General features: G+C 41.9%; 1 protein-coding gene across 2 annotated transcripts in view; it reads left to right on the top strand.

The window, feature by feature from the left end:
- Positions 1-14,628, top strand: part of LOC117400877 (pleckstrin homology domain-containing family M member 3-like) — a 57,276-nt gene that overhangs the window by 30,719 nt on the left and 11,929 nt on the right. For both annotated transcript variants that reach the window (XM_034001219.3, XM_059032572.1), the window contains exons 6-7: positions 2,195-2,258; positions 8,911-9,068. In XM_034001219.3, the coding sequence (XP_033857110.1) occupies positions 2,195-2,258; positions 8,911-9,068 (222 nt within the window). The remainder of the gene's footprint in view (positions 1-2,194; positions 2,259-8,910; positions 9,069-14,628) is intronic.

Raw genomic sequence — 14,628 nt, 5'->3', positions numbered from 1 at the left:
GCTGCTTGCCTCTTCTGATGGTAATTCTTAATGTTCATTCACCATCTCGCCTGTTATTGTCTGAATGTTTACTGAATAACAAAGAGTACTCTGTGATGCAAGAGAGATCACGAAAAGACTTGTAACAATCTGTTTGTGAGTATTCATATTTAAAAAAGAAAAAAGAGTGCGTCGGCACAAATGAACTCCTACAGTAGTAGAAGAAATCCACAGCAGCCCAGAGACGATAGACACGTTTGATCTTTGGTTAGAGCAAGTCTCTTAGAGCCAAGATACTGGTGATTTTAGAACCCAACTTCTGCTATTGTCTGCCACTGACATCACTGAGAGAAGGGCCAGTCCAATGCAATGGTGCAACCGAGAGCAGCAGGAAACCTGAGCCTTGTGATTACAGCAGAGGAGTAAAACCCAGGACACTGTCGTAGCTTGTAAAGAGTAAAGCCCAGGACACTGTCGTAGCTTGTAAAGATTAAAGCCCAGGACACTGTCGTAGCTTGTAAAGAGTCTCAAGAAAGTTTTGTTCAAATTCTGCTTCAGTGAATAAAATGGGTAGGATACCTGCCTTAGCAGGACTTGCAGCGCCCAGGAAATGAAACCTCTGAAATCCACAAAATCCTAAACTGGTATTTTATTTATTTATTTATTTATTATTTATAAACAATGAGAGTCTCCATCATAAATTTCCATTATAACAATATGCAATATTTGAATGGCATAGGAAGTATGAAGCTAAAACAGACCAGGCTGTCAAGAGCCCCTTGGCTATAAAGCAGGATTCAGCTGGCAGCAGCCCTGCTTCACAGTGAATGCTGAGAAGAGAGAGTGCTTTTAAACACAGAGTTCACAGATTTCTGATGAAATGAAATGAGCCCTCATTTTCAAGGCACTATCACTGAAGGGTTGCTATGGAGAGGCTCTTTGTTGTGAAGCAGTCCCTAACACCTGGGTTGTGCATTCTCATTATTACACAGGCCAGCTACGGAATCAGAATCAGAACCGCCCTGTGCTGTGGAATTGGAATTGATCGATGTATCTATTTTAAACTTTATTATTATTATTATTATTATTATGATCATAGATTAAGGGTGGTCAACCCTGGTCCTGGAGAGCCACAATCCTGCAGGTTTTCTAGGTATCTTTAAATCATGAATAGCTAAAGACCTGGAAAAAATGTTAAGGTTGACAAATTAAGAAAGTAATCGGTTCAATTAAGTAATTGAGAACTTGTGCGGAATGAGAATCAGAAGACCCTGCGGCTCTCCAGGAGCAGGCTTGGCCACCCCTGGTATAGGTCATGGAATGTGATTCACCCAATACGTGAGCAGTATTTATAATAATAATAATAATAATAATAATAATAATAATAATATCTTTATATAGCGCCTTTCATAGTGGACCACCATCACAAAGCGCTTTACAGAGGTAGGCTGTCAACTGTGCATTATATGCAGAGTCACTTACAATAGGACATTGATTTAACATCTCATCCGCAGGACGGAGCACAAGGACATTAAGTGACTTGCTCAGGGTCACACAGGGGATTTGAACCGGTGACCTTCTGGTCACAAGCCCCGGACTTAAACCACTGGACCACACTGCCTCCCCTTTATAACAGTACTGGGCCTGGTTTTACACTACTGGCAAATTGTGTGTTTCATGCATTTGTTATGAAGGGGGCAATTAGCCCACAGTGCAAAATATAGGCCTGTAAGTAACATATTTGAACATCAGTTAAATAAAACTAAAAAAGATGAAACTGGGGGTCAGATTTACTAGCATTTCATTCCAGTGCCTTTAGATTTTGCCTTTATTTTAACTCTTCAATTTCCATTTACACACTGTGGCATCTTTGACAGTGTTCATTGTACAGGGCTGGAAATAAGACTCCTATTGCACAGCAGTTTCAAACTGATCCCATCCCTGCAGTATATCTGCGGCGTGTTCATCAGCAGTGTGTAAAGCGCTGATTTTAATTCTTAGTGGTTTTCAGCACAGATATTTGCTAAATGGTTCCTAACTTTAAATGTAAAAAAAAAAAAAAAAAAAATTGACAATATATTTCAGATACGGTATCTCAATTTATAATTTTTTTTTTTTAAACTTCACTAAATATTTTCCAAAATTAAGCTATTTTTTTCTGTTTGTAAATGTGTGTTGAATGTTATTTTACTGCTATTTTAATGTTTTTTTTCAGGATTTTCCCTAGAGAATACCTTCTTCAGCACATCCACCTGTACTCTCTGTCTGATCTGCAGCAGGTAAGGATAACTGCGTGCAGAGGCTTCACTCGCATTGCCTTTCAGACAGCGGGTTAGGGTTAGGGTTACTGACTAGGACCAGGATCATGTGAATTGTTCTATTTTCTATGCATTTATTTTATGTTAGTGTTTCTATTATTGTTGTAAGTGTTTTTGTCCTGTTTGAATGATTGTCTTCTGTTGCCATTGATTTTATAATGTTGTTTCCTGCTGGCTTCTCCTGCCAGGACCCCTTGATAAATGAGATGCATATCTCAAGGGTTCTGTCCTGGTTAAATAAATTCATTTGAAATTTGAAGGTAATATAAGAACCCCGCTGCCGCCTTCCTATAACAGCTGTCTTACTGTAGCGCCGTGCTTTCACACCAGCCCCCTGTTCTCAGGTAGTCTGCAGCAGGTAGGTAACTGCAGTGCACAGCTCGTATTCTTCTCTTTAGCTGTATCTGCTATCTTCAGTACAGAAGGTGACTTACTCCTATTGCCAAGATCAGTCAGCGCTCAGGAATCAACGACGAGCCCTGTGAGGGGCTGACTGGCCTCCACTTGTTCTTTTGGATGGAGTGGGCTTATTATATGTTTTGAATCTTTTGTCTGAATTTGATGAGACTTGACATTTTAACAAGAAAAAAAGGCCACAGTACTGCAGTATACTGATTTGGACAGGCAGTGCAGACTGGCAGATAATGAGCCAATATAACTTAAGCATCATGATGGATCTAGACTGTTGTGTTTTGGGACTGTTGTTAAAAGCTTTGGCTCCACCCTTCCCTGGGGACTGCATGGAACCGAGAAATACCTGCAGAAAAACAGGGAGCTGCACATTCTGAGCTCCGGTGCAGAGACTCAGTAAGCTGCCTAATCAGCTTCTAGTGTGCTGTAGGGCATTGAGTACCCCAGTGTGCCCGTTGCTGTTCACAGCGTATCTGCAGTACCCCAGTGTGCCCATTGCTCTTCACAGCGTATCTGCAGTACCCCAGTGTGCCCATTGCTGTTCACAGCGTATCTGCAGTACCCCTATCCTGTAAAGGAACCAGTGGCTGGTTGCACCTTAAGTTAAAGTTCCCCTTATTTTTCCCCATTAAGTGTTTCTTGAGTTTTACAAAAAGCAACTGCACACCCTAAAGCAACTGCACACACTAAAATAAATGCTTCAGATAAGGGGAAATGAAAAAAAGCCCTTAGGTGTTTCTTCTTATGTTCTTGTGTTCTTCCTCCTCTTCTGTATTACTGGAGATGTTGCATGCAGTCATCCAGAGGTGACCTGCTTGCTTGCTCCCACTGCCTCCTCCTGTATATCAGCAAGCTGTCGTGCCACAGCCCCTCCACCACCTTCTTCCTATACTCTGATTAGGTGTGTGGAGGACAGGCCAGCGTGCCCAAGCCTCCAGCCAGGCTCTCTGTCCAGCCAGCGCTGTGCAAACACGGCCTCCCCTCGCAGGGGTGCAGCGTGCATTCATCCCGCTGCCCTTCACAGGACTGGGCAACTAATTAGAGACATTCAAACTCAACAGGCAGGAAAACAGAGCGTGACAGTTTCTCATTCTTTTCCCCTGATCCATTATTGTGTTATTCTCTTTTATTTTGTGTTCTGCCCACCCCTGTCACTGGCTACACACACACACACTGGACAAGTTGGGAATCCTGCTTTGTAAAGTTGTCAGAGAGAGGTCACTATCAAAACACGACTAAATATCTGTTTAGCTGTGTAATCCAGGGCCTTTTGGAACAGTTTAATGGACTAGATAAGTACAGTATGGATGTCATTTGGGAAGATACTTTGGAAAGATAAAGCAAATATGTGGCATTAGTCCAGACTGTGCTGTTAGCTGTTATGTTTTGCTTGAACAGGAGTCTGTTTAAGTAAGGTTTGTCCTACAGCTACTATGTGTATGTTTTTATTACATTTTATTGTAATGTATTTAACGTAATCCATCATAGTAGCTAGCACATCCCATTTCAAGCAGGTTACTTAGTGGGTAACACCTTCTCTGGGTAGTGCAGTCAGTGACTAAGCTGGCATTTGAGTTAGCAGTGCTCCCAATCCTGAGTTCATGGAACAGTTGGGTTCTCAGGGAAGCTGAGTGCTTCACTTGCTGTTTTCCAGCAGACCCACACGTAGCTGATGGAAGTACATTAAGATGTGCTCATCAGCTTATTAGCCACACCAGGTAAGGGGCTGTTGGAAGTGGTGAACTCCACTTCTTGTACATGCCTCAAACATTAAGAAATGATTCATGGCGGTTACTTCTGGAATCTCAATTGCAAGCACGTTTTGTGAATATATCATTTAATAAACTAAAAGAAATTCACTGATATTCACCCATGAGTTATACCAGGCTGAGCTGTGAAGGTATCTTCCCAAAACAAGACTGTGGTTGACAAAAGAAAATACCCCAGTCGGTTTCTCTTTGAGTCTGACCTTTCACTGCCTCTTTTCAGGAGGTTGAGAAGTCTTCAGCACACTGGCAGGTTATTGTTCTGTTTATTTGGGACACACCTTTAGCAGATCTGCCCCCCCCCCTCCCCCCTTTGAATAACATGAAAAGCCAGACCTCTATATGGGTGTTGCTCTCATTAGAAATCTTGAACAGGTGTGTGTTGCCTGCACTGTCTGCTCCTTCCCTAATGCCACCCTTTTAACAAGAATAGCGGGATAGAGAATGAGTCAGAGGGAGAAACGGGAGCGTCTCTTTCCGTTCTGCTCGTCAAAGTGTTTCACCAGGTCAGTGTGTGTGGCTTTCCAGTGTCACCCATCTCCTATGAAATACAGAAGTAGCTTTTGAGCATCTACAACAAAATAAGAGCAAAACAAGAATGCTTTCTCCCACGTACGTGATCAGCGCAGACAACGTTTCCTTTTCATTATGGGAAGTTACTTTTTAACTGGTTTGTGGTCCAGCTATAGTAATACAAACTTCTTTTTTTTATTAACTTTTTGTAAATAAAGAATAAAACAAAGACTAACTTCCGTTACTATAGCACGATGACTATTTACAGGCAGGTCAGTGACTCACTGTTGTCTTTATTGACTTTATAAATTCGATTCTTCTCCTTCCTGTGATTTTAACACACACCATTGTATTTTGCAGCAGCTCTTAGACTAGCTTTCCTTTAGGTCTAGACACAATGCAGGCTGGGTATTTAAGGGCATCGGATGCTTCCTGGTACTTGTTAGACAAAATCATCTGTCAGAATACCAAATTTCTTAGAGATTGCAAAAATGTGTTTCTACAATGGTCACAGCCAAGAATGCCTTACTGGTCTCGGCAATGCCCTTATACAAGTTTACAACAGCTTAGCAAAGTGTAATGAAGCACAGTGAAAGCATGGTAAAGCATAGGCAAGCATTGTAAAGAATAGCGAGGTATGGTAAAGCATATTAATAAACATTGCAAATAGAGTTATAATAGGGTTTAGCGAGATACAATTAGTGTTGTTCTGCTGAGTCCTAGTAACGGACATAGACTAATTTAATTCTGTTTTGAGGGGGGGTTAAATATTAACCCACCATAACAGAATTTGGCTATCACGGAATACTGTTACAAGGGTAAACTTTTGTAAATGCATGGCATAACCATGGAAAAAGCATGGGAAAAGGGCAAAAATACAGTTGTAAACGTATAAAGAGGCGCTATCGCAAGCCAATTTTTCCTGCCCAACCCTGGAGAGTGCAAAGGTCAGTGAAGCACTCCCTGTGTGCCCCCAGCTAAGATCGGCACACAATTCAAAGCAGCAAGTTCCTGATTATATAGCATTGCTGGAGGAGCCACTCGGGACCCCAGCTTGTGTCTTCACTGTTTGTTTGTTTATTTGTTTGCTTCTGGCTCCAGCAGTACTGACTTCAGGTAATTCCTAAAGGCAGGTTCATTGACTTAGTCGGGAAGGATGTTGGTTTATTATTGGCTGTAAAAGTCAAAGATCACACATGCGCTCCAGAGTGTGCGATCTATAAATATACACGCAGTCTTTCATATCACTTGGTTTAATAGCATGTTGTTTACTGGCTAGTAATAACACATGTCAGCTACCTCCCTCCCTCTCCTACCCCAAAGTATTACCAATGTGTAAGCAAGCTCACTGGAAAAGGTGTGTGTATCATTTTAAATCTGAACTTTTCCTCAGAGCTTCTATTTCAAGTGTATAGCTGTACAGAATCTGTGTAGCACTCTTCCATTTATCTGTGACAAGAACACGGAGGAAGGGATCCTGTTTTCTGTAAACTCCAGCACTGAAACATTACTGTACAGCCCGGCATTCGGCCACAACTGCACCAGGATGAGTGATGCAGTAGCACAGCAGTGGTGCTTATAGACGGGACCAATCGCTGGGAACCTGATAGACTATTAATGTCCAGCCTGTTCCCATGTACTGGTTTGAACCTCAGCATGTACGGGTGCTGTTAACTGCTAGAGGCTACAGTACAGTTACACTGGTAATGTTCTAACCATGGGACGCACGACTGATCCTCTGCTTGTTTGTAATGCAAATGTGTCCATGTGACGATTTTCTAGCCCCAGCCCCCTTGCTTTAATTATCAATATGCTTTGTTAAACATCTCACAGCTGCTTTTCCTTTTCAACTGCCAGGAATCATTTGGAATTCTATTTTTTCCTATTTATATGCTGCTGAAATTAACACTCGGAGAGAGAGAGAGAGACCTTTGATTACCAGACCGCAGACGTCCGTATCTTTCAACTTGTGATGTGATGTTTTAGTTTTTTCTTTACTTACAAAGTAGTCTTTCAGATCCACTTTTTTTTTTGTGTCGTGTTTTCCATCATAATTTACACACTGATTGGCCAAATAAATGGAGAAAGAACGTAAGTAAAATGAGTGCAATGCTGTGACATGTTGGGATCAACTGTGTGCGAGTGCAACTATTCAGCAACAATCATGGGAAAGAGGAAGGGGTCTTCACAAGGGGGCTTGATAGTGAGTGTCCTTGCAGCTGGCTTGCCCCTCAACACAGTGGCTGCATTGACCAACATGTATATCAACACAGTCTACAAAACCATTCTCTAGTTTATTGGCCAGTCCAAGATATTTCTCAGCAAACAGTTGAAAATGGCTCAGAACCACTTTTCATTTATTTTCTTCCCCCCAACAAGATCATTTTAGTGTTGTTTAGCAGAACACGTTGTTATTTACATAACTTATTTACATAGCCAGTGAAATCAAAACTCTTTATGTATATCTCTGAAAGGGCCACCTGTTGTACTTTTGGAATTGTTGATTATTTATTAAGAAATGTTTTAAGTGAAATGTTCTGGAGTACAGGTCTGCAAGTGGCAGGGTTGTGGATCCACATCCCAGTAAGTAACAGGGCTGTTACAAAATGACAAGATGACATCCTACAATTCTGGCATTGTGCCTCAATAGACAGATGTTTTGCATTCCTGTAATCATTACCTGGAAATGATGACCTATTAGAGGAAAGCTGGCCAGTAACCAAGTTTGAACTGTCTTGAGAAACTACAAAACTTCCTTTTAAACTGCACACAAAGTTATGGCTTCAGACCAAACTGGGTAAAACCCAGTCGTACCTACAGTACTTTATGTTGCCCTTTTCCTTTTTAAAGGTCCTCCTTTAGGTTTTAGGCTTTCTGGGTGGCGCATTGTGAAAAATTTTAAGCCCTTTTGTTTTTTTTAAAAAAGGCGCTTTTTAAAAGTAAAAGAAAAGAAAATCAGTGCGCGCGCACACACACTGAGCGCAGAGGTGCAGGTGTGTGGAAGAGCCCCAGAGAACCCCGCTGAGCTCTGCCTGAAAAGAAACGAACAATCTGCTCACACGTGCTGCTGCTGCTGCTGCTGCTGCATTTGTCTCCCTCTGCCCTAATGAAACCTTCATTCCAATCAGAGCCTCTTTTTACAACTCTGCTTCTCTGCTTGCCGCTGCCCAGGAAGGTGGGGGCTCTTTTCTTTCGCCTGCCTTTCTTTCTCTTTCCTTTTTTGTTTTCTGTTTCTCTTGTGGTTTAAGAATGCTGGGAGCTTCTTTAATTGGTCTCCAGTGCTAATGCCAGGTGTATCCACTTTTCATGGCATTAGTGAACGACCGGGGGGAGGTCTGGATTGGAACAAAATCCCTTTTTTCATGCATTTCTTTTCTTTCTGCAGGCTCTGTTCAGTGACACAAAAAGTTCTAGCCAGAGCTTTCCAGAGTTTTCTTGATTTAATTAACCGGCTAATGTATGACATTCACACATTTATTTTTTACGTGTTTATTAGACACCCTTTTTTATTTAACTTTTTAAGCTTAATTAAGTTTGCGGAGGTCTGCAATGGATTTTTAAAAATCTTTTATTGCCATACTTTGGTTTGGTCCTATTCTTATTTCTCATGACTGGTCCTGGTTTTCTCATTTTGCCACTTGCTACATGTTACTAATTATTTATTACGGTGAAATCCCCTGTGTAGTTAGTTAGTAGGGAACATCATCACACACACACACACACACACACATAATTTGTTCATACCACATGGTCATTTCCAGTGAAACATGTGAGGGCCACGATTGAATCTCCTGAGACACGCAGCAGTGGTCAAGCTGTCTCTAAAAGCAAAAATAAAAGCCCACTAGTGGCTACCTAAAACCCCTTGTTAAGAAATCACTTTTTTTGTGTATTTACTGCATTTGTATTTCTTTTCATTCCAGGTTATCGAAGGCAAGCTGTCTCCTTTCCTCTCGAAGGTTATCAAGTTCGCCAGCTCCCACGTCTACAGCTGCAGTCTGTGCAGCCAGAAAGGGTTCATCTGTGAGATCTGCCAAAATGGACAAGTCATTTACCCCTTCCAGGACACAGCTACCAAGCGGTGAGTCAGAGACAACGCTGGGAGGATCTAACTGTCCTGTGTGTCTGTGTGTCTCACATAACCATGCTGAGCCCAGTCCTGGGTTTCAGAGCTTCCCTTGTTTAGGTGTATTATTGAAATGACCAGGTAGGTCCCAGGAGTTGCTACAGTCAGGCCCCTGCTGAGTCTGCTCTTAACGGATCACCCTAATCACGGCATGAATACATCACACCAGAGTCTGTAGGTTTTGTTTTATTGCAGCTTTAAGAGAGGAACTTTTTATTTCAACATTGAACTGACTGCATAGCCTTGCACTCAAACGGATCAAATTGCTGATATGCTGCAGAAAATAACATCATGTTAACAGCAGAATAATGTATATGTTATATGGCAATCAGAAATGTGTCACTGCTATGATGAAGAACACAAGGCTGAAAATAGCTTTGAAATCAGAATAGGACTTGGCATGTTTATCTACAATATGCTGTCCTTTTTTGGACTCCCCATTCATCTGTTTTTTTCTGTTGTGTGTTTGTGTGTTGCTGAGTGGTTCATACTAAAAACAGTGATTCACTGCTTTGATATGGTAAGGGTTTGAGACGCAGTAAGCAATGTAGTAATAACACATACCTGTCTCATAGAAATGAATACATTCAATAAAGCGGTCCAGACATGAGGTGCTGTTATTTCAGTGTGGAATTTACAACATGTATTTATTTTTATTTATTTTTTAAATAACTTTAGTGCAGATCAATGCAAGATTAGATTACAAGCGCTATTCAAGATGTCGTCTCAAGACACAACCGTTGTCACACTTACTAAGCCAATAAACAAATACTTACCACAAACACTGCATGTTTTATTCCACCCATCACCTAGTCACGATCTGTCTAGCAACCAGCCTCCCAAACTGCAGAAAATCTGTCGGTTAGGGAAGTGATATAGTTTGGTATTAAACTGTGGATTTGCGTGTAGTTATTTTTAAATGTACACTTTGTATAAGCTGGGGTATGGCAGTAATCGTATGCTAGTGCTTTTAAGTTTTCTGTTCTTTGCATACAACAGCAATGCATTGAAGGTAACTGACGATGAGTTTTTTCATTATTAACCCAGGCATGGTCACATTATCTACAGTACATATATTCTAGCCTAGCTCTATTTTCATCTACACACACCTACCACATCAATACAGACGCTCAGACCACTTGAACAAATCAGCGTTTGGCACTGAGATGTCTGCAGGGACCAAAATGACGGGAGGAAAATGCATGAAAAATGATCCCCTTGGATTGGAGCGAAAAGAAATAACGCACTACCTAATTTCATCGCTCGGGAATGCATTCCGATCCCACCAGACCCCTTCATTCTGGAAGCTTAATGATACGTTTTCATTGAGTGAATCGGCTGGTTATTCATTCATAGCCGATTGCAAGCGTCCCTGAGTAGCATGGCTGAGGTAGCTTACACTCCTGCCTCTGCTTGCTGTTGGTGTTTGTTCTTTGATTTGTCAGGGAGGATCCCTGTTTAGACTGGTCATTTCTGTGGGGGGCAGGGGATACTTGGTATTTCCGTTGGCTGTGCTAATATTTTTTCTACAGTGTTTGTACAGCGTTAGTTTCTATTAGCGCTTAAAGAAAAGGAAAGACAGGTTGAATAGATGTCTGAGTCCCGCTCTTACCTAGGTTCAGGTGCTCAGACGTTTCATATCTCTCACGCCAATCAGTCTACATGCATGCATTAGGCACCGCAAAGCCCAGATTCAACAACATCAAGGAAGCTAATTACCGTTTGCTGGAGGGTCTTTTGTGACCCTGCCATTTCGAACACGAACAAAAAACGTTTGTCAAATAAGAAATCCCAGGCATTCTTCAGGGAGCCCAACCCACACAAAGCGAGCACAGCTGGGGCTCCTCTGCAGAGTTTGCGAGACTGGGGGCCTTTTTTACTGGGTCCTCAGAGGGACTTTTGACATTCATTTGGGGACGGGACTTGTGCAGACGCAGGACAAGGAAGCAATTGTGTGTGGAGGGGGGGTGCTTGTTTTTGTTTTGTTTCTGGTGTTTAAAACATTAATTAGTTAATTAATTAACCAATTACTCTGGAAATAATAAGCCAATTCTGCATAGAGTGGTGCATTTTTGTTTTCTAGAAATAAGAAAAGGTACTGAAAACAGCTGATCATTTAGTTTTTGTTTTCCAGGGCAAAATACTGTTGAAAAAGCAGAGGTTTAGAAACGTGAGTGCCCACGAATGGAGAAGATATTGGCAAGCGCTGCTCATGTGATAAAGGCACCCACAGTAATGCTTGCTGCCTTCCACTAATGGAGGTAGCTCTGCAGAAAAGCGTGGATGTCCTGGTCAGACAAAAACATTGGTCTGTGGTGGATCAGAATCAAAAGACACAAACAAACCCAAAGAAAAACGATTCTGCTATTAAAAAGTAATCTCCGGACAAAAATACAGTCCCATCTTTCTTATAATTACAACTGGTTTCCTTTTGGCTCCCCTAAGCCCTGCTAAGATATTCCACCAAGCCACAATTACAGAATGTCATGTTATAAATCATCTTCCTCCTTCACGTGTGAGGAGAGCCTGTGTGCCAGCTCCTCTAGAGCAGGGGCACAGTTCCCAGAAGTGTCTTGGCCATGTTTGGAAACGGCTGTGGGGTTTGCCTACAGTGGCCAATACTGCTTGCAGTGTTGAAAAGAAGGTTCAGCCTAATCAATGCATTGTATTCACTTTTTTGATTAATGTATCGGTAAGTTTATGACAGTGGGCTGTTGTGACCACGGCTGCCTCTTTGAGAACGTACTTGCTCTTGCTCAGTCAGTGTTTGCAGGTTTATTTCAGTCAGGCTTCAGGCGCGCTGTGCTAGGGTTGGACTGTGCTCACTGTTTGTTGTGTAGGTGTTTGTTTAATCCTCAAATCAACACTCACCTTTGGCCACCATAAACCTTTCCAGATAGTTCTCTTGTAACTCTATTGTTGCAGGGTTCTGATAACAAGCCATTTACTCAGCAAGATACCAAGGAAAAAGAACGATCAACTCACCTAGGGAGTGGCAGTCAGAAAGCAAGCAGGTTAGAAAGTGTATTAGTCAAATAAAATGCTCATTAGTGTCTGCTTGCAGTTGATTAGTATGAGTTTAAAAGGCTCAGCTTCCACGTTGATTGGTATTGCATTGCACCCTAACAGAACACTGGAGATAAAAGATTTTAGGCGTGTTAAAAAAGGGGTCTTTATGACTTACACATTTCCAAAATATTTAATTAATTACCTGTTTTAATAGCCTATTAGTAATTTCCACCCCATCTACAACTGTGATAACAAGGAGTTAGTAAATGGTAAATCTCTGTACAAAATCATCGTCTCACAGGAGATAGAAATTACACCCCTCATGGTTATTTCTCAAACCACCCCACTTCAGAGGTTCAGCTTTTAGAAGTGGTTGAAAATGGAAAGCTTTTTAAAAACCGCAAAGCATTTTTTTTATCCCTTGCAGTAAATATCAGAAAGGGTGAAAAATCTGCATTTGTGCAATAACACTTGCACAACAGTGTTAATACAATGCATAACAGCATTAATACCATGCATAATAGTGTTAATACCATGCATAACAGCATTAATACCATGCATAACAGCATTAATACCATGCAAAACAGCATTAATACCATGCATAACAGCATTAATACCAAGGAGCGTGCGAGAGCTAATTTTTATAAAGACCCATTCAAATTTGTAAAGAAGTTATTCACCAGTGAGAAGAATGGCACACTAAAAGCATCTAAGGTTGAGCTGGAGAGATATTTGGAGGAAACACATACAGATTCAAAAAGGCAGGAGCCTATGTCAATTCCGTCAGACATCCCACCTATCAATCCACCAGAATACCAAATGGAGGACTGTGCACCTAAGTGGAAAGAAATAGAGCAAGCTGTGAAAAAAGCAAGGGCTTCATCATCTCCAGGGCCTAATGGAGTTCCGTACAGAGTGTACAAGAGTGCTTCAGGAGTTCTACGAATTCTGTGGAAATTGATGAAAGTGGCATGGGAAAAACAGGTTGTACCAAGAGCATGGCGCCGAGCAGGTGGAGTCTTTATACCTAAAGAAAAAGATTCTACAAGCATCAGTCAGTTTCGTCCCATTTCCCTATTAAACGTAGAAGGCAAGATTTTCTTCAGCATTATTGCTCAGAGATTGTCAGCTTACCTATTAAAGAACTGCTTCATTGACACTTCAATACAAAAAGCGGGCATTCCAGGTTTCCCAGGTTGCTTAGAACACATCAATGTGATCTGGCAACAAATTCAATCAGCTAAAAAGGAGAGGAAGGAGCTCCATGTGACATTCCTGGATTTGGCTAATGCATATGGTTCAGTGCCACATGAACTACTTTGGGCAGCATTTGATTTTTTCAGTGTACCGATGACAATAACAAATTTAGTGAAAGCCTATTTTGGAGATTTGCAATTCAGTTTTTCAACTTCAGAATTCAGCACTACATGGCAATGCCTAGAGGTTGGAATAATGGCAGGATGCACCATTTCTCCACTGGCTTTTACCATGGCAATGGAAGTAATCATTAGGGCATCAAAATGGGTAGTAGGAGGAGAGCGCTTGGCTTCTGGAATGCGACTACCACCAATTCGAGCATACATGGATGACATGACAACCATGACTACAACAGTAGCCTGCACTAATCGATTATTGGGCAAATTAACCAATAACATTGAATGGGCACGAATGCAATTCAAGCCCACTAAATCAAGGAGCATCTCTATAATTAAAGGCAAAGTAGTAGATAAAACATTCTTCATTAATGGTGAGGCAATACCAACAGTGTCTGAGAAGCCAGTGAAGAGTCTTGGTAGATGGTACGACGGGGATCTAAAGGACACAGTTCGTGTGGGAGAAGTTAGACAACAAGCAGTGGAAGGGTTGAAGAGCATAGACAGCTGCGCTCTACCAGGTAAACTAAAACTCTGGTGCTTTCAGTTTGGTCTACTGCCGAGGTTGCTGTGGCCACTGACTGTGTACGAGGTTTCTTTGACAACAGTAGAGAAGCTGGAAGCTTTAATCAGTTCATACATCAGGAAATGGTTGGGAGTTCCACGCTGCCTCAGCAGAGTGGGACTTTATGGTAAAGGAATACTGCAGCTACCAGTCTCTGCTCTAACCGAGGAGTTTAAGTGCGCCAAGGTCAGACTGGAAATGACATTAGTAGAGTCACGCGATAAATGCGTAAGGGAGGCAGCACCTGTGTTGAAAACTGGAAGAAAGTGGGCGGCAAAGAAAGCTGTGGAAGATGCAAAGGCTGCCCTTCGAATTGGTGATATCATGGGGCAAGTTCAGCATGGAAGAGGGGGTCTTGGTTTCAGTTCAACTCCTCCTACATGGCACAAGGCGGCCCCAGCTCAAAGAAGGAAGCTGGTAGTCAACGAGGTGCAAAAGCAGGAGGAGAGGATGAGGTGTATAAAGGCCATTTCCCAGGCCAAACAGGGAGAATGGATGAGATGGGAGAATGTGGAACAACGCAAGATTGGCTGGCAAGACCTATGGTCAATGGAACAGAGCAGGATCA

Source organism: Acipenser ruthenus, chromosome 10 (assembly GCF_902713425.1).
Source record: "Acipenser ruthenus chromosome 10, fAciRut3.2 maternal haplotype, whole genome shotgun sequence".
NCBI lineage: Eukaryota > Metazoa > Chordata > Actinopteri > Acipenseriformes > Acipenseridae > Acipenser > Acipenser ruthenus.
This window is presented reverse-complemented; position numbering and strand designations above follow the sequence as displayed.